Source organism: Balaenoptera physalus (genome assembly GCF_965194825.1).
Source record: "Balaenoptera physalus genome assembly, chromosome: 3".
NCBI classification, from domain to species: domain Eukaryota; kingdom Metazoa; phylum Chordata; class Mammalia; order Artiodactyla; family Balaenopteridae; genus Balaenoptera; species Balaenoptera physalus.
Genome location: NC_138890.1, coordinates 52,685,602 through 52,703,913, shown reverse-complemented (window position 1 = coordinate 52,703,913; position 18,312 = coordinate 52,685,602). Strand labels below are relative to the sequence as shown.

At 36.7% G+C, this 18,312-nt stretch overlaps 1 protein-coding gene across 8 annotated transcripts in view; it reads left to right on the top strand.

Annotated features, from left to right (window-relative positions):
- The window catches only part of FBXO38 (F-box protein 38), a 52,623-nt gene that overhangs the window by 13,227 nt on the left and 21,084 nt on the right, over positions 1-18,312 (top strand). For all 8 annotated transcript variants that reach the window (XM_082454063.1, XM_082454064.1, XM_082454061.1 and 5 more), the window contains exons 4-12: positions 760-923; positions 1,133-1,298; positions 3,680-3,817; positions 4,991-5,128; positions 6,773-6,866; positions 7,883-8,013; positions 11,790-11,960; positions 13,609-13,751; positions 14,651-14,861. In XM_082454063.1, coding sequence (XP_082310189.1) covers positions 760-923; positions 1,133-1,298; positions 3,680-3,817; positions 4,991-5,128; positions 6,773-6,866; positions 7,883-8,013; positions 11,790-11,960; positions 13,609-13,751; positions 14,651-14,861 — 1,356 coding nt within the window. The remainder of the gene's footprint in view (positions 1-759; positions 924-1,132; positions 1,299-3,679; positions 3,818-4,990; positions 5,129-6,772; positions 6,867-7,882; positions 8,014-11,789; positions 11,961-13,608; positions 13,752-14,650; positions 14,862-18,312) is intronic.

The window sequence follows — 18,312 nt, the reverse complement described above, 5'->3', positions numbered from 1 at the left end:
CGTACTGTGGAAGTAACCTGTATCTTTCTCTTCCCATCTGGTTGTTTCCCACTATGGAGCACAGCTGGCCTCTCAGATAAATAGTTTTCTGTCAGTTCAGCATCCTCGTAGTTTGGATTGCTTATGCTCTCTTAGCTAACTTGCATCCGTCTTTTTCAAAAGAATGAATTGTCTAAAATGTCCTGGGAATGAGAGTTAAACACAGGATAAAGTATTATTGGGAAATGGGTAACTAAGAGAACCCAGTTTGAGATGGGATTTGGGTTAGAACTGTGAGCTTCCTGAAGACGGGGATCCTATCTTACTTATTTTTTTAAGTTGTGACCTCTGTAGAGCCTAGAGGTTTTATGGACCAGAGAGTACCTTTTGGGGAGGAGGGTGGTGGCCAGATAGGTTGTCCGTCCTCACACATCAGTCAGATAGGTCCACGTCATCTGGGTTAAAAGTGTGTTGTTCTTAGTTGAAGATTTCTGTACCTTAAAAGCAGGAGCAACAACAAAAAAGAAAGTAGTAAATTAAAAGTTTCAGCTGTGAAGTATCAACTCAGAATAAGTGGTGTTTCTGACACATTTCCTCTGTTACTAAGGGAAATATTTTCTGTTTAACCATTTGTTCAGCTGTAGTGTTAGCCTTATGAAAATTTAAAAAGGAAATCTCTTTTTTTGTTGTTGTTTTAACTTTTGATAACAATTACAAGTGCCTATAAATGTTGACCAACAGAAAGATGAACTTGGCTCTAAATACTTGTGAACTTCTTAGGCTTCACAGATTCCAGTTTTCTGACACTATTGAAGAAGATGCCAGATGTTGAACAGCTATATGGCCTTCACCCTAGATACCTTGAGAGGCGAAGGGTACGGGGCCATGAGGCTTTTAGCATTCCAGGAGTTCTGGAAGCTTTGCAGGCATGCCCGAACTTAGTGGTGAGTGCACCTGGTTGAACATTTGACATCAACTAATTGATGAAATATTAAATTAAAAGAATGATAGAACATGTTCAGTCACATGAAAATTTCATCCACAACGAACTTTTAAGTTCCACTGCATACTTAGCATCTTATGATACAGAAATAGAAGCTTTGGATGCTAAATTAAAAGCCTTTCTTGTGTTTGCTTTGGCATTATTCTGTAGGGTGTGGAAACTTCTCATTTGGAATTGGTAGAATCCATTTGGACATACATGCCACATGTTCATATTTTGGGGAAGTTTCGTAATCGTAATGGAGCATTTCCAATTCCTCCTGAAAATAAGCTGAAAATTCCTGTAGGAGCCAAAATCCAAACTTTACATTTAGTTGGTGAGTACATGTTTCTTGGGTTGCTTTGACTCCTTGAAATGCCATACAACTGAATATTCACTGAAAGGGAATAATGAGGATTTTAGAGATGGCTTTGCTGATTGATGATGGCAAAAGAAATGCTTGTGAGACTTGTATACAATTTTAGATTTCCCATTAAAGGGCCCCAGAGAGTGGGGGGTTGGCAGCAGACAGGTAGGTGAGAGAACTACTATTTCACAACCAATCTGATCCCGTTTTGATAGACAGTTTGGGTAGTTTTGAAAGTTGTTGGGTTTTTTGCGTTTTTGTTTTTTGTTTTTTTTGAACGAGCCAGAATCCTGCCCTTGTTCTCAGATATCCACCTTTTGCTCCTAGTTCTACCCTCTAGAGGAGAGTTCTCCAGTACAACCTTCTGTGGTGATAGAAATGTCCTATATTTGCTCTATGACATACGGTACCCACTGTAGCCAGTGAAACAGGGGAACTGAATTTTTAAATTTTTTTTTATGTTTATTTATCAAATAGCCACATGTAGCTAGTGGCTACTTAATTATCCTGCTCAGCTCTAGAACATCACAGAATAAAAAATCTTAGATAACTCTAAGTTTACTTGTATCTTCTCCAAGCAGAAAATTGCCCCTCTTTCTTCAATCCAGAGCTGATGGAAAACTCTGCCACTTCCCTTTTTCCTGAGAAATGGAGAGGGAGTGGTCTTTTTCCAAAGGCACCTTATTTGCAGTGGTCACCGTGTGCCTTCTCCATCTAAATATTCTCTGAAATTGTATCCTAATAATTTCAACCTAAGTAAATGATAAGAACAGATATTTCCTCAAATTTAATTTGTCATCTTTGGCTTAGATTGCTGAAAGGAATTTTGGGGGACTCCTGTTACTATAGTCTGACTATTAATATTTATTAAATATTTTCTTTAATATATACATATTGAGTATCTCCTGTACCTTATTCCAGGTATTGGGGATGGTCCTGAAGAACTGGATATTTCTGAAACTGGGTCAGGTGGTGAAGGGAGAGCAGCAGGGATGATAAGGACCAGGTCTTAAATAAGTCTTAGATGTGCAATTAATGGGAGAAGAGCACAGCTCTCCAGCAACCCTTCATTTACAAGATCGAGGAGTGGTTCCGATGAAGGAGTTGGATATCTAGTTTGAATTTGGACTTTTAGATAATAAAGGGATTCTATAATATCTAAAGTTTATAATATAAGCTCTGTAAAGTCAGAGACTGTTTTTATATCTTTATATTTTCCATGATGCCTGTCACAGTTCATTGCAAATATAATAAGTACTTGGTAAATTTTGTTGAAATGCATTTAATTCATTTGATTAATTCAGCAGTTTAACACTGTGATGGTGATACAAACGTGTATAGTAAATTAATGAAAATGCTGGGGAAGACAGGCAATTGTGTCCTTTGTTTATAGAATGGATTTGGGGTAAAATGTGGATTGGGCATAGAATATAACTGTCTTGTCTGGATCTGTCTCACCCTTGCTACCCTTGGGTTTCCTAGTCAGAGCTACCACCATCATGGTAGATGCTAAATGTACCTTTGTGAGTTTTGCAACTTGAGTCCCAATCTGTACCTCACTTCTTCTGTTTTTCTTCCTTTGGACTAATCCCCAATTAGTACAGTGTTTATGCATAGTTCAGTACTAAAGCCAACTATGTTTTTTTGGGTGGACCAGGTTAAGGAGTAATCCTTACAGTAGGAGCATTCTGTAGAATTTAGCTTTCAAAGAACCAACAATTTAAGTACTCCCAATTTTGCTTTCTCTAGTTGCCATTGCTAGCAGGGCTTCTACTGACTCAAGGTTAAAAGTTATATATTAAACTGGTTTTGCCAGCTACTGCTTTTTAAATGCCATCACCCTGGATCCTTGTATTTCTCTCAGAGAATTGTGTCACTTCTTGGCTGTTCCCTAGTCTACAGTGTTTAGACTCTTGGACAGGTTCCTCAAACTGCTTCCTACCATAAGAATTTTCAAGTTACCCATGCTGTGTCTCCTTCCATATCTCCTGACTTATCCTCCCACTCTACATCCCCTTTCTTCCAGAAATGGTCCTCTGCAGGTATGATTCCTAGTAACTTTGGAAGAGCTAGAGTTGCAAGAAAAACTTGTGTGTATAAAATGTAGAAGTACTTTTTAAATCCCATCTTCCCATATGACTTTTCTAAAGAAATAAGTCTGTTTATTGTTCTTTACAAGCCTGTTTTAAATAAGCTTATCTTCCTACATGTTAATTAGGTAATTTGTTCTGATGAAAATATACAGGAAGGATATATTGTTAACTTGAAAAATAGACTATTGAACTTATACACAGAATACAGAGTCTTTTAGTGGTTTTCTTGTTTTTTCTTTTTTTGTATGTATGCTTTAGGGGTGAATGTTCCTGAAATTCCTTGTATCCCAATGCTAAGGCACCTTTATATGAAGTGGGTAAGACTCACTAAACCACAGCCATTCAAAGATTTTCTTTGCATCAGCTTACGAACTTTTGTCATGAGGAACTGTGCAGGTAAGGGTACATAGTTGTGGTGGAATTATACACACACTATTCTAAAAATGTCCTAAAGCAAAGTCCATAGCTACATTTGTAAGTGAAATTATATTATGCTATTACTGTTTATGTTTGTAACTTACCTTATGAAGGTAAATGTACTTTTTGTTTTAAAGACAGTAGACATATGATTTGTCTTTGACCCTTAGCAGAAAAAATAAGGTGTCAAAATGTCTCTACATATTTCTTATAGGCACTTTTTATAGGATTGTTTTAATAAATTTTTTTTACTTTCTTTGTCTCTGGTCTCCTGATCATTCTGCATGTAAATAGTTGTCTGACCTAATCTACCTTATAGCATAAAACACTACTTTTATGATACTACTTTTCTGTTCTGAAACCTTCAGTGCTTCTGTTGCCCTGGTGTGTCAAGTGGGAACTGTCTGCTTCAGAGTTCATAATACCCAGGGCCCCTCTTGATATCCTTATTTCAGACTCCTTTCCAAGGTACTCCTTTTATTGTCAGGTCTGCCTACTCACTGTTCCCAAATAGCCATACCATTTTTCGCCTGAGTGTTTTTCCTTGTTATTGTTTCCTTGTCCTGAGGTTTACACTTCCTTCTTCCTCTTCACTTGTATACATTTTTTAAGTTTTGTTCTTCAAACTTACTTTCTTCTCTTTTTTCTTTTTTATGTAGTATATCAGATCTTATTTTTGTACCTGACATGTTCTGCCTTTTTATCTTTTTTAAAATTATTCATGTTAGTTTTATGTTCCTGTCAGTTGCAAGCTCTTTGATGGATAGGATCCTATCTTTTGTAATCTTCCATAACACCTAATATAACACTGGTCACATAGAGAGATGTTTAAGTCATTGAGCTGTTTGTTAGAGTGAAGGATCAAATTTTCAACTTGCCTTTTCCCCTTATTTATTTTGAGCTCAAAACTATTGAAACTTCAGGGAATTTACAAAAAATACTAAATCTCCAACGTTACTGAAAAATCCTTACGCTGAATAAGTATGTGGTTAACAGACTAATACTTTTTCCAATGAGAAGTATAAATCGCAGAGAGCCAGCCACTTGGCTGTCATTTTCAGACATAGAATTTATAAGTTATTCATTTCAGTTGCTGATTTGAAAAATCATCTTTACAATTTACATTGTTCCATTGAAATTGTCTTTCTCCAGGACCCACAAACTCCTTGAAATATGTCCCTTTAGTAACAGGCTTAGCCTCTGCCCGCAACTTGGAACATTTGGAAATGGTTCGAGTACCTTTCCTTGGAGGTCTTATCCAACATGTAGTTGAAGACAGTTGGAGATCAGGTATTCATTTTCCTTTAGTTACTAAATATTTTAAAAATTAGTTTAAAATTTATTAAGCTTTTATTTAGCTTCTCTTCTGAGTCTTTGTAAAAGAAAATGCTTGTTAGTAATTGTACTTTCTATCTGATGTATTTAGTGAAGAATAAGTAACCGTGAGTGTAGCCAGTATTCATTTCCTTTGTATGCAATGTTAAACCTTCTCAAAATAGTAGAGTGATAAGGCATGTTTTCTGGCTTGTTAATACTTATTGCTTAGTTAATAATTCATGTTATATTTGGAATCTTTCTGAGAAATGTTAATGGAGATATCCTCGTGCCTTTTGCTGGGAAGAGATGTTTTTTGACTTAGACAACTTAGTTCTACAAAAGAACTTAGGCATTAGTAATGTTAATCTAACATTTGCTTAATACTTATAGTATATAAAATGTTTTCTTGTTTATCAGTTGGATATTAGATCCATCCATCAGATGTTGGCTTTTAAAAGAAAAAAAGATTTTACTTTCTAGCTCCCATAATTATATTTTAAATGATCATATGTACCATAACGTGCTCCACATTAATTATCTCATTGCAACAAAAAGACCAAGAAGTTTAGCTATATAGATAATTAATAGTTGGGAACAGAAAATGTAACTGTGGATATCCAAAATATAAATGAAAAATTATCTAGTACCATTGGTAACAAGTAGACATTATCATTAATACTGTTAAAATATGAGTAAGTACATTTTTAGCATTTTGTCAGTTAATCAAGTCTGGTGCAAGCACACTTCATTACATTGTGTGAAGGGGATGGAGACTTCCTCAACAGAATAATTTTTATTCCATGGTTCTAGCTAACAGGATAAAGTCAGAAAGGAAAAGAATGCTTGGTGTCAGTTTATTTATCTCTTGTAAAAATAAAAAATTTTAAAAAAGAAAGGAAAAGAAGACTACAGTGCAGTCACTCATTAGAAGACCTGGAGAGAGGTACCAAAAGCTAATTTGCATAGAGGGCCTAAAAGAGCAGCAGAGACTTTTCTTCCCTAATAAGTGTTTAAGAATGACTCTACCTTATATTTTACTTAAGGGGCCAGCATACCTCACACAATAGTTAATTCCAGATGATTCATAGATCCAAATGTAAAAAATACAGTTTTTAAAAGAAAACTCAGGAGAACGTCTTCTTGACCTTTGGTAGGCAAAGATTTCTTAAATAGTATACCAAAGAACACTTACCATAAAGAAAAAAATTGGTAAGCTGTGCTAAAGATTTTTTTGTTCATCAAAAGGCATGAGTAAGAGAGTGAAAAGCCAAGCTGTAGAGTGGGAGAAGCTATTTGCAATACAGCTAACATACAAAGGACTTGTATCCAGAAAGAACTCCTAAAATTAGTAAGAAAAAGTCAGAAAACACAATAGGAAAAATGGGAAAACATTTTGAATAGAAAAGATTTCACAAAAGAGGATATCTGGCCAGTAAACATGAAAATATGGTAAATTTCACTAATCATTAGGGAAATGCAAATTAAAAGCACAATGTGATATACAAGCACTAAAATGATTACGCCTAAACAATTATCATCTAAAGTATGTAGAAATGCTTTACTGACAGTGCTGTGGTCATATGGAACACTTATTGTTTTTGTTCCGTCTTTAACTAGGTGGTTTTAGAAATTTGCACACTATTGTTTTGGGAGCTTGCAAAAATGCACTTGAAGTAGATCTTGGTTACCTCATCATCACTGCTGCCCGTAGGTATGTTTCCTCTTCACATTGTGTCTTTTGTCTTAGAATTATGTTTTTTCCTGTTTTATAAAAATTGGTGGGAATATGTGTTTGAAGTTTGAGCATGCCTTTTTCAGATTTAAAATACAAAGGAGTTGTTTAAATAGCAGTAGGTTATCACTTAGTGGGAGTCTTCTGTTACAACTGATGACCAACTGAGCTGCACTCCAGACCTAGCAAGCTTTGAATGGGCGTGGTCTCATCAGAGAAAAGCAGTCAATTACCTGAAAGTGCCTGAGACTCCAACAGAAGTCAGTATTGAGGCTTTGGTGTCAGCAGCCCACTCAGGAGCCATTGTTTTAACCTCCAGATGGTTTTCCCAGTTGTTTTAGTTAGTTGGTGGTAATATTTGCTATTCAGAAATCAGTGTTATAAGTCAGCTTTTTCAGAGTCCTGACCTTTAACACCTTTATATTTTTAACCTATTTTCACATCACTTTATGCCATGTTTACTACTTCCTACATACCAAAAGTCTACCTCTACTTTTACTTTTATAATACTTAAATTGAATTAACCATTTTTCAATTTATTAAAAAACAAAACTCTTACTTTCCATCAATAGAATATTAAGAATATAAATAAAACAAAACTGTATCTAAGTTTGAGTAAATATTGTTACCTACTATAGAACTATACTCTTTGTTAAAATGGGACTTAATACTAGCCTTAAAGAGATATTAAAGAAATGCCAGATGCAGATTCTTGCCTTGACTTAATCAGGTTTAAGAAAGTACCAGAAAGGATATAAGATTATTACAGTGTAATTCATTGTTATTTACTATAACTTCAGTGTACACATAAGATGTGCCCACACTTTATAAAATACTCTTTTAAAGGAAACATCTGATATTTTTTAGTGGAGGGGGGAAAGTTGTTTGCATTTGACACTTCAGTAAAATAAACTTCTTTCAGAGCCTTACATTAGGAAGTACCTTTGATTCTGATGGCTTTCATTTTACTCTTATGTGTATCTCTTTGTTCATAGGTTACATGAAGTTCGGATCCAGCCTTCCCTAACCAAAGATGGTGTCTTTTCTGCCCTGAAGATGGCAGAGTTGGAGTTCCCCCAGTTTGAAACCCTTCATCTGGGATATGTAGATGAGTTTTTGCTGCAGAGTAAGAATTATCTCATTTAATCCCTAAAATTGTTGTCAGGAACTTACTTGACAAAGTGAACTCTGAATTGGGATGGGCCATTATTTTCTTGAATATGAAACAGCTTAAAATCTTAGGTGCTCTCACTTCTTGAAAAATTTAAACTTGAAGTGTCAGTGATTTTTTTCTTTCTATATTGCCTCTGATTTTAGCATATTATAGAAAGTGTAGTGATTGTCTACCCAAAAAAAGATCCTTATTTACATTTGATATTGTCTCCCCTTTGCTCCCCAAGTTTCTTTCCCATTCTGCTTCATTTTTTTCACAGAATGTCATCCTTGGTTCCATTTGTTGAATTTGATCTGCCACACTTCTTGAAGCTTTTGATGGTCCTCTCTGATGAGGTCCCATTCCCTGCCCATGCTCTTTATTTCTGTAATAAGCCCACTGGGGGTTCTGGATTTTCCAGATAGTGTGAGCACATAATGGTCAGTATTCGTTTAATGATGATTGCTGTTGGAAGGCTTGTTCACAGCGTTTTCTGGAATGTATTTACAATTGGGAACTCATTCCTTTGGGTTTGAATGCATGTCAATTCATTATTCAAACTTTTTTTCCACATGACATTAGTCAGACATGCAAAAACATTTACACCTTCAGCATGTATTTATTTTTGCAAGACTTAGTTTCTTACCCATGTAATTTGTAACAAGTCTTCTTAAACTCTCACTGTCATACCAGATGGCATTTTTTCTTTGGATCTAATTTGCATTGTAGACGAACATAAGAAGGCTTAATTCTTCTTAGTCCAGATCAAACAATATGACTTGTTTGTCCCCTTTCATTTCTGATATATGTCACAATAATAGTTGGGTTTTTTTGTTTTGTTTTTACTTTGTTGCAGTTCTCATCAATACAGGTGAAGCACTAAAAAAAAATCAAAGCATTATTTTCTAGCCTTTTTAACACAGGAATCATTTTTAATCTATATAGCTTTGAAAAGATCAGCTTTTTACCAACGTAGCTTTAAAATGCTAAACTAGCATAGTAATTTCAAATAAAATTAATGTATTTGATATCAGGCTTTTCTGGTTTTCAGTGAAGTTGCTACCATTCCGTTTCTACAGTATCTGTGTAGTAACTTAAAATTATTAGCTTGGTAATTGGTGTTTTTTTCTATGGTCTTGTTTTTTGTTCTTCCCGAAAGCTAAAAACTTGACAAATTTTGTATTTTCATGATGGCCACATTTAGGTCCACTGAAAGAATGTCTTTGAGAATTATCTTTAGAACCAGCTATTTCCCTATAGTGTTTCTTTCCCCTTAACACACATTTTCAATAGAAAAACACTTTACCTTTTTTGGGGGCTGCGTTGAGTCTTTGTTGCTGCGCGCATGCTTTCTCTAGTTGCAGCGAGCGGGGGCTACTCTTCGTTGCAGTGCGCGGGCTTCTCATTGTGGCGGCTTCTCTTGTTGCAGATCACGGGCTCTAGGCACGCGGGCTTCAGTAGTTGCAGCTCAGTAGTTGTGGCGCATGGGCTTGGTCGCTCCGCGGCACATGGGATCTTCCTGGACCAGGACTCGAACCCATGTCCCCTGCATTGGCAGGCGGATTCTTAACCACTCCGCCACCAGGGAAGTCCCAACACTTTACCTTTTGACTACCATTATCTCGTTTTTCAACGTAACTTGTTTCATAGTCTCCTTCATATTTAATAGTCTCTTAGTTTTGATTTTTTTTATAAGCCATTCTTCATATTTGTTGCAGTTCATCCATTTCTCCTGTATACGTACTCTCCTCTATTACTCCAAAGACAGTGTGGGAGTCTCTGTATGAAAATAGGTGCCAGGTGTGTCTAACAGACTATGTAGAGAGGAATGAGAGGTCACTGCTTACACTCTTTCACTTAGTCTCTTGCTTCTCAGCCATTTAGATTTTGAAGCATCTCTCCAGGAGGTTGGGGTGGCTCCTGGTAAAACTTGCACCAATTCTTTGTTACAAAGGTTCTGGCAAAATATAGATAGAAACATCACCTTTGTCCCCATACACTTATCGTAAAAGTGACAGTGCCAGATTGGGGAAATGGGTGTGCTGAAAAGTAGATGCTGTGTACTGGGAATATAAGAAAAGTGATCCAAGGATGAATACTTAGGGGTTCTTTGTTTACACAGATTCATGATTTCAGAGATTCATGTGAAGGTGATAGGGGTGTAAAACTCATTCAGATCCAGAAGCAGTATAGAGTAGTGTTTAGTGCTGGGGCTTTGGAAAGAGGGAGTGAGATGGAATTTCATTAATCATGGGGCAAGTTATTTCGTGGGTTCAAACCACCCAATAAAAAAGTGGGAAACGGTCTTACCTCCATTTAACAAATGAGAAAACATGGTCTTTTATTATTACAATCTCTTACACTTAGAAAGCATTCAGTGAATGGTAGCTTTTACTTTTAGCTGACCTCTGGGCTGAATCAGAAAGAAACAATCTGAGTCCTAGGTGATGCCATCAGGGTTTTGAGGGAGTGTGATGATCAGGAGAACCTAAGAGCAGGAACAGGTCTCAAAGGAATGAATGTAAGACATAGATTTATCATGCTAGGCTGTAGCAATTATTCTGACAACACCTTACCTGGGATCAGTTCAAAATCTACCTGATCATAAGGAAGAAGGCAAATTTTAAGTCCAAAGGGCAAGAAAGAAGTTTTTACCAGGAGACTAAAGAAAATTGCTCAGAAATATTATGAAGAATTGGTTAAGGTGAAATCTCCAAGAAATGCCAGTAAATACAAAAAACAGGGACTCTAGGAGAGAGACCATGAACTATATGGAAAGTGAAACTGGAAGAGTTGGGAGTAGGCGGGTTGTTTTAAACATGTCCAGGCTAAAGGTATGAATCCCTGCCCTGAAGGGCAGGGCAGCTTCTCCAGAGCAACAGTGTTTTCTTTGTATTTTATGTCAGTTGATTGCAAGGACCATGAGAGACGTTTATTGGGTTCCTATATCATAATATCCCAGCATTATGCTGGACATTGAAAATGTAACTATAAACTAACTAGGCAAAGTCCCATTTTCCTTCAAATTGCTCGTGGTCAAGTGGACCATCCTTTAGAGCAAAGGTCAGGCAGGTGGCAGGAATAATGATAGGAAACAAGGGATAAGGTGTGATTTCCAGTGGCATAATCTAGAATGGAGGATCCTCTTTTACTAAACCCACTCCCTAGTCTGTGACAAGACAGTAGGCATTAAAGCCCAAAGGCAGAGAGAGTGGGTATATGTGTGAGTTAAAAGTCCACTTTCTGAGATTAGGTACATATTTACTAACCTATACATGGTTCTAAAAATGAATCTGAATTCTCAAAGTGTACTCTTCTCTACACATGGCCACACCCGACTCCAAAAACATTATCCTTATAGAGTGAAAGAGTTACATTTTTAAGATTTTATTTTTCTTCTTAAAAGCTTAAACTAAAACTTCACCATAAATGTAAACCAATACAATTTATCCCTCAGTTTTGCTTTAAGACTTTGCCTTCTTTTTTCCTTTTCTAAACAATTGAAAATAATCTTTTCCTACTAGCTGTCCCTTAACTTTTAACATAAATTTTTATTTTGCAAAATAAAGGCTACCATTCGTACAGAATACCTAACCTAAAATTGTACCTGAACCTGAACCTGATGATGGAGAGATGACGCCGCATGATCATAGAGACTAATCATACTGGATGTTAAAATAAAGAATTGGCAACACTCCATGACACTTTAAGAACCTATTTTTGTTTTTTAAATCAATTTCTCTTTCTAGGCAGAATGGCTAATGCAGATCTGGTGAAGTATGGTTTGGCTGATGTGGTAGAAAATCCTGGTATCATCACTGATATAGGGATGAAGGCAGTCAATGAAGTTTTTTCCTGTATCAAATATCTGGCAATTTATAATTGCCCGCATCTACATAACCCATACAATTGGATCTCAGGTACTGTATGCTTAAGTGCGGCTCTAGTTTATTAATGTCAAAATAATATGTATCCTTGTTTTCTGTTTGTGTCATGAATTAACATTCCTAATATAAAATGTAGATATTTTATATGGATCATTCATAGAAGTTCTGGGAACCTTTGATAACTGAGTTGGAAATATTTTCAGTGCCTCTTTGAACTCCTGAAATTCTCTGCCTAGAAATTTGCACTGTCCGAGTTATAGATTCAATTGTACTGATCCTTATGTGTTTTTCTTTGGGCCAGGCACGTAAAGTTTAGGTTAGGAATTGTTGCCTGGGATGTTATGATTGTTTTCTCTGTATTACCTTCAAATGGCATATCATCTGAACCAACAAAGTGGGTATGTATTTTAAAAACTTGAATTAGGTGACATATTAAACATAAACTTGTGAAATTTTCTATTGCCTTAAAATCCTAGGCTATTTCGAATCTCCCCTCCATACAGTATCCCTTGTGTATAGAAGGGTGACTTTTGCACTTGGTATTTTTCCTTATGAGGGGAGTTTATTTCCCTCCCTGAGAGTAATGCTATTTATTTCTTTTAAAGCCCTTCTTAAATACTTAAATTCACAAGCCTTTAAATAAATTCAGAGCTAGAGAATTTTCATTTTGACATCCTCTTACCAAACCAGGCCCCCTTACTGACACCTGCAGACCAGTCTGCTCTGCCGTCTGAGCCACCGCACAGGGATACTGTAGCTCCTTACAAAACCCATCTCCAGACCTGTTGTAGGGCTCCCAGGCCTCTGCTGAGATCATTTGTTAGAATGGCCATGTCTCACCCATGAGAAGAGAAGTTCTACCCCTTCCCCAGCAGCACCAAGAAGTTATTGGGAAATAAACTTTAGGCTGTATGCGGCGTAGATCGCTTTTAAAAAATAACATTTATTGGGTTTTTGGTTTGTTTGTTTTCTTAAATACAGAAGAGTATAAAGAAGAAAATAAAAAATGGCCTATAATCCCATCACTCAGAACTCCTGTTAACACTTAAAAACTAAAAGTAATACATGCACTTGATAAACAGTATCAGACAATACAGAAAGGTACAAAATGAAAAGTCTCCTCTTCTCAAAGGTAACCACCATCAACGGTTTCTTGTATATTCTTCTGGACAGGTTATTTTGTGCATATTGCAGCCTATACATATATAGCATTTAAAAATGATTTACATATACGAAAGGACCTTACTGTGTATACATCGTCCTGTAGCTTGTGTTTTGCACTAAGAATATTTTGGAGAGCTTTCCATATTAGTAAGCATATTCAGTTCTTCTTCATTCTTTTAATAGCTGCATACTGTTTTATGAAAGGAATATGCCAACATTTCTTTTAAGTAGTATCCTATCGTTAAATAGACATGTAGGTTTTTAAGTGAATCACATTTAAATATAGGCTGACTTAGTTTCAAGTTAACGTAACGATTTCCAAGCCATCTAGTTCTCACAATGAAATTAGGTAAGGAAACATCATAGTTTAGAGTCATCAAGTGTTAGAGATCATGAAATAAAAGAATATTTACTCAAGGAAAAAGGATTTGGAAGTCTTTGTGACCTATAGCAAAATTCATGAGTAATGGAGAAACTGTTAGTTACATTCTCTCTGGCCATATTATTTCTTCAATAGACCACTCAAGATGGACTCGATTGGTTGATATCAACTTAGTGCGTTGCCATGCTTTGAAGCTGGACTCCTTTGGCCAGTTTATTGAATTGTTGCCCAGCCTGGAGTTTATTTCACTGGACCAGATGTTTCGTGAACCACCCAAAGTAAGTCACATTTGAGAGCATTTTTGTTTATTTTGATACTGAAGGAAGAAAATAAAACAGCCTAAGTAATTTTTTTTCCTAATAATATGCCTTTACAATGTTATAATTTGACTTTTTACTGCCAGCCTCAGTGAAGGAAGGCATAAAGGTTATAATAATGTATGGCCACTTGTTCTTGTAAATGACTATTGAGGGATTTCCAGAGAAAGGAAAGGAAAAAGTAAGTGGTAAGCTGTCTCCATCAGGTTTATAAAGTGAAGGTGAGAGCAAAGGTGGAAATTTGAGCTAAAGCAAAAGTTATTACTCAGGAGTAATTAGTTGGAAGATTAAATCTCTAATTAGCAACCCAAAATATAAGTAAGGATTAGGAATTTTGTTTTGGAAATGTTTTACTTTGCTGCTACCTTTTCTGTTCAGTTGCATATCTGGGGAAATCCGAGGTTGCCCAGTTGTACAAAATGTTATTTTAAAACTGCTTAACAAATAAAGCTTTATACTCGCATCATAATAAAAACTTAATGTTTCAACAAATTATGTTCTCTCTTGTCAGTTCTTAACGGTTATATTCCCAGTGTTGAAGCAGTGTGATATAGTGGAGAAAGCTCAGGGTTTGAGGACAGATTATTGGGTTTCAGGTCCCAGCTGTACCACTTATTGGTCGTGCACTGTTGGACAGATCCCTTCCCATTGTGCATGTCATCATCTGTAAATCAAGACTGATAACGCTTTATCTTGCTTGAAGTGTTCTGGGCCTTAAACGAGGTCCTTTATGAATATGTGAAAGTATTTCATAAAGTGCCATATAAATATTCTATGTAAAGATGAAATGAAGGAATATTAAAAATGCAGGGTTCTATACTAACCCAAATTAATAAGCACATGGTTTCTTCTTGCTTTAGGGCTGTGCTCGGGTTGGTCTGAGCGCAGGCACAGGAATTGGGGTTTCCTCGGCCCTTGTTAGCAATCAGAACTCCAACAATGACAATGATAACAATGCCCAGAATAATGCCAACATCCACGACAACAATCACCATCACCCAGATGACTCAGACGAGGAGAATGACTTCCGGCAAGACCTGCAGCCAGGAGAGCAGCAGTTTGCAGCCGACGGTAACCCAGATCTTTTGTGAGCTCCAGATAGAAATGATTTTTACTTTGGGTCATATTTCTCTTACTCTCTTCTCTTTCCTTCACCTCCTATTTCAGTTTGTCACTTTACACATTGGGGGGGACCTTGCTAACAAAGCAAATGAGGGGGTGGATGGAGTTTGCCTATCTGCTTGCTTATTTTAAAGTTACCTTTGTAATGCCTCTTGTCCATAGAAGCTATTGAGGTATTTACAGAAAAGGAAGGACTTAGATGCCATGAGAATTAGGGTACAGTGAGCCTTAGAGGCCTGGCTTAATGGAGATTTAACTGTCAGGATTTGGGTGAAGGAGCATCTTTCAATATCTCGCTGACCAGTAGATAGCTACGTTGGACTTGAACATGGAGATCATTTTTGGGTGTTCCAAGAACTGGAAAAATGAACAGTAGTCATGTGCTAGACATTGTGTTGGAAACCTTTCATATACCTTTCATCATTAAGTCTTCAAAACCACCCAGAAAATTAAGTACGTGAGCTAATAAGGACCTACAGGATTTCACTTATGTAACTATCCATTCCAATTCTTTGATACTGACTGAACTCCTGCTGTGTGCCAGCCCATGTGTTATTAGGCTTCATCTGCCCCTGTGTTGATGAGTGAGAATGGAGTGAAATCGTTTCCTTAACAAATTTTCCAGGTTCCCAGTTGACCCTTAAGAACTGGAAAACGAATCTCTTCTAGCCACTATTTGGTTGTTGCCCTTTCACTCATTCTCTTAGGCAGAGTAATTAATGAGAAATGGCGTGCCCTGGTGTTATTAACTCCTCTCATAATGAAAGTATTCTGTGTATAGAGCCTAATTTCCTTTAGGATCACTCTGAGTATGCATGTCCTGACCTAAGAATCATCTGTTGGCATTGTCTTCACTTCCTTACCTCACATGTTCTCTATAGAACTGTCCATTTTGGCTCTTGGCAAAGTCACCAGTGACTCTCTCATAAAGGCTAGTGGTCATTTCTCCACTTGCATCTTCTTTGACATCTCATCTCAGCTGCATTTGTCACTGTTGTCCACTTCTGTCTTCCTGAGATATTTGCTCCTCTTGGCCTTCCTGAAACCATTTTCCTGGTTTTCCTCCTATCTCATTGGACATGCCTCCTCAGTTTGCTTGCACCACCTCCTCTATTCCGCTCTTGTCCTTGCTCTCCCTTTTTCTCTACATATTTTCTCTAGATGACCTCATTCAGTCTCATGGCTTCAGTACCAACTATATGCTAATGAATTCTAAACCTGTATTTTCGGCTTTGATGTTTCTGTTTTTTAAAGTAATTGCAGTTATATCCAACTTCATACTTTTAATTTCCACATGAGTACTCTTAGGCATTCAAACTTATGGCTAAATCTCTCCTCCTAAAATACAAAAACAAAAGTGCAGAGCCAGCAGGTGCTAGGGGTGAAGGAGCAGGGAGTGAGGTCAGGTATTCTTTCTTTGCCTTGTTCTTGAGTGCCATCATAAGGATCTGGACTTCAGAGAATACCAACCGTTCACAGAAGACTGTTACAGCAGCTGCAGTGCAGAACTCCCCAAATCCTACAAACCCAGTTGTGGTTGAAGTTGATGTACTGGACAGATTATAGACTCCACTAGAAAGTTACATGGCCATTGGCTTCTCAGTATAGCATGGAGGATGCCTTCCATTGTGAAGTCATATATGGATGCAGCAGGAGCTAAAACTTATGCAAGAACACGTTATTTGATTTAAGAGAGAACAATGGAAACTTAAATCTACTAACATTTGAAACTAAGGTTCAGTAGATGAGAGACATGACTACAAACCAAATACTTGAGGTACAGTATTTGTCAAATATATCTTCAAATGCTGAGAAGCAAAGGAATTAGTGACATAAATGCCAAGATTGAGGAATTCAACAGCTTCAACAAGAAGAAGCCTAAGAATACCAAAGATGGTGGCAGAATTTTAGAGAAATGAAGATTGGCATAAAACATTAGGCTCCATGGGTCTTTCCAACTTGGCAATATATTTATGTATATTTATTATTACATACATGTCAGGTTGATCCTTTTAAATAAAAAATAAGGACCAGGGGAATTCCCTGGCAGTCCAGTGGTTAGGACTTGGTGCATTCATTGCTGTGGCCTGGGTTGACCAGGGGACCCGCAAGCCACATGGCACGGCCCAAAAAAAAAAAAAAAAAAAAAAAGGGGACCTGGAGAAAGGCCATGTGACTGTTGATCAAAACCAGCAGTGGTGGAAAGAATTCAAATAAAAGAAAGAGAAACAACTAACAGAAAAAACATAAAGAGTGGTACGGGGATTAAAAATAAAAGGGATCATTGGGAAATAACGTTAGTTGAAATGGCTAACATTGATGCTTCCACTCTTTAGGTACAAGCATAACAATATTTTAAAAATTACTTTAGTTTGAAATTGGTATTCACATGTTGACTTTCCTTAATGTAGAATTTTAAAACTTTCCATACATGAGCGTTTGGACCAACGCTGGAATGAAGCGGATTCACTCACTCTTTTGCTCTGTTGTATTTAACTTAATCAGCTTGCATGAAGTAATTGCCTATCAAAGAAGGGCACTGTATAATTTTAAAAGCCCTTTAATTTGTATAAGTTGTGTCTTTGCTTTATAAACCACTGAAATAAAATATGGTGTTTTATAGTGAACATTATCATTAAGGTAATAGATGACTCCAACAACAATATGCTTTTATTGTTTTACAGAGTACTGTATTAATTTACCAAAATTCTATAATTTGGTTAAGGATATTATCTTTCTTAGATTTGCGCTTCCAAAAGTGTTAAGATTTAGAATGCTTTATTGTGAGCTAGTTATGTTAACTGAAAATACAAGTTCATTACCTTCATTTTACAGCACTGTAAAACAGGAAGAGATGTTCATATATTCTAACAATTCACATTGCCTAACATAACATTACCATGTGTCAAAATCATGCCTCTGTAATTGCTAAAGCATTTTGCCACATTATTTTAATATAATTACTTTTGAAGTAATTATAACGACAAAGCATAGTTTTGCCTATACATCATTTAACTAATTTTCTATCTGGATTTAAAACAAATCCTACATACTGCTTTTAATAGTGGGGTGCCACTGCATTCCCTCACCACTACCTCCACAAAGTAACCACTAAGTGCAATTGCTCTGCAGCACTTATTTTGGGCAATGGTTCTCAAATTTGAGTGCATCAGAATCACCTGGAGGACTTGTTAGAACAGGTTGCTGGCTTTCACCTCAGAGGCTCTGAGTAGGTATGTGTGGGGCCAGGTAGTTTGCATTTGTAACGGGTTCCAAGGTGATGCTGATGCTGCTGTTTGGGGATCATATGTTGAAAACCACTGACTTCTGGAAAATCCTTGTTTTTGAAGTCTGAGGACAGGCTACAATGTGAAAAAAAATCCCAGTAGATTCATTTTGT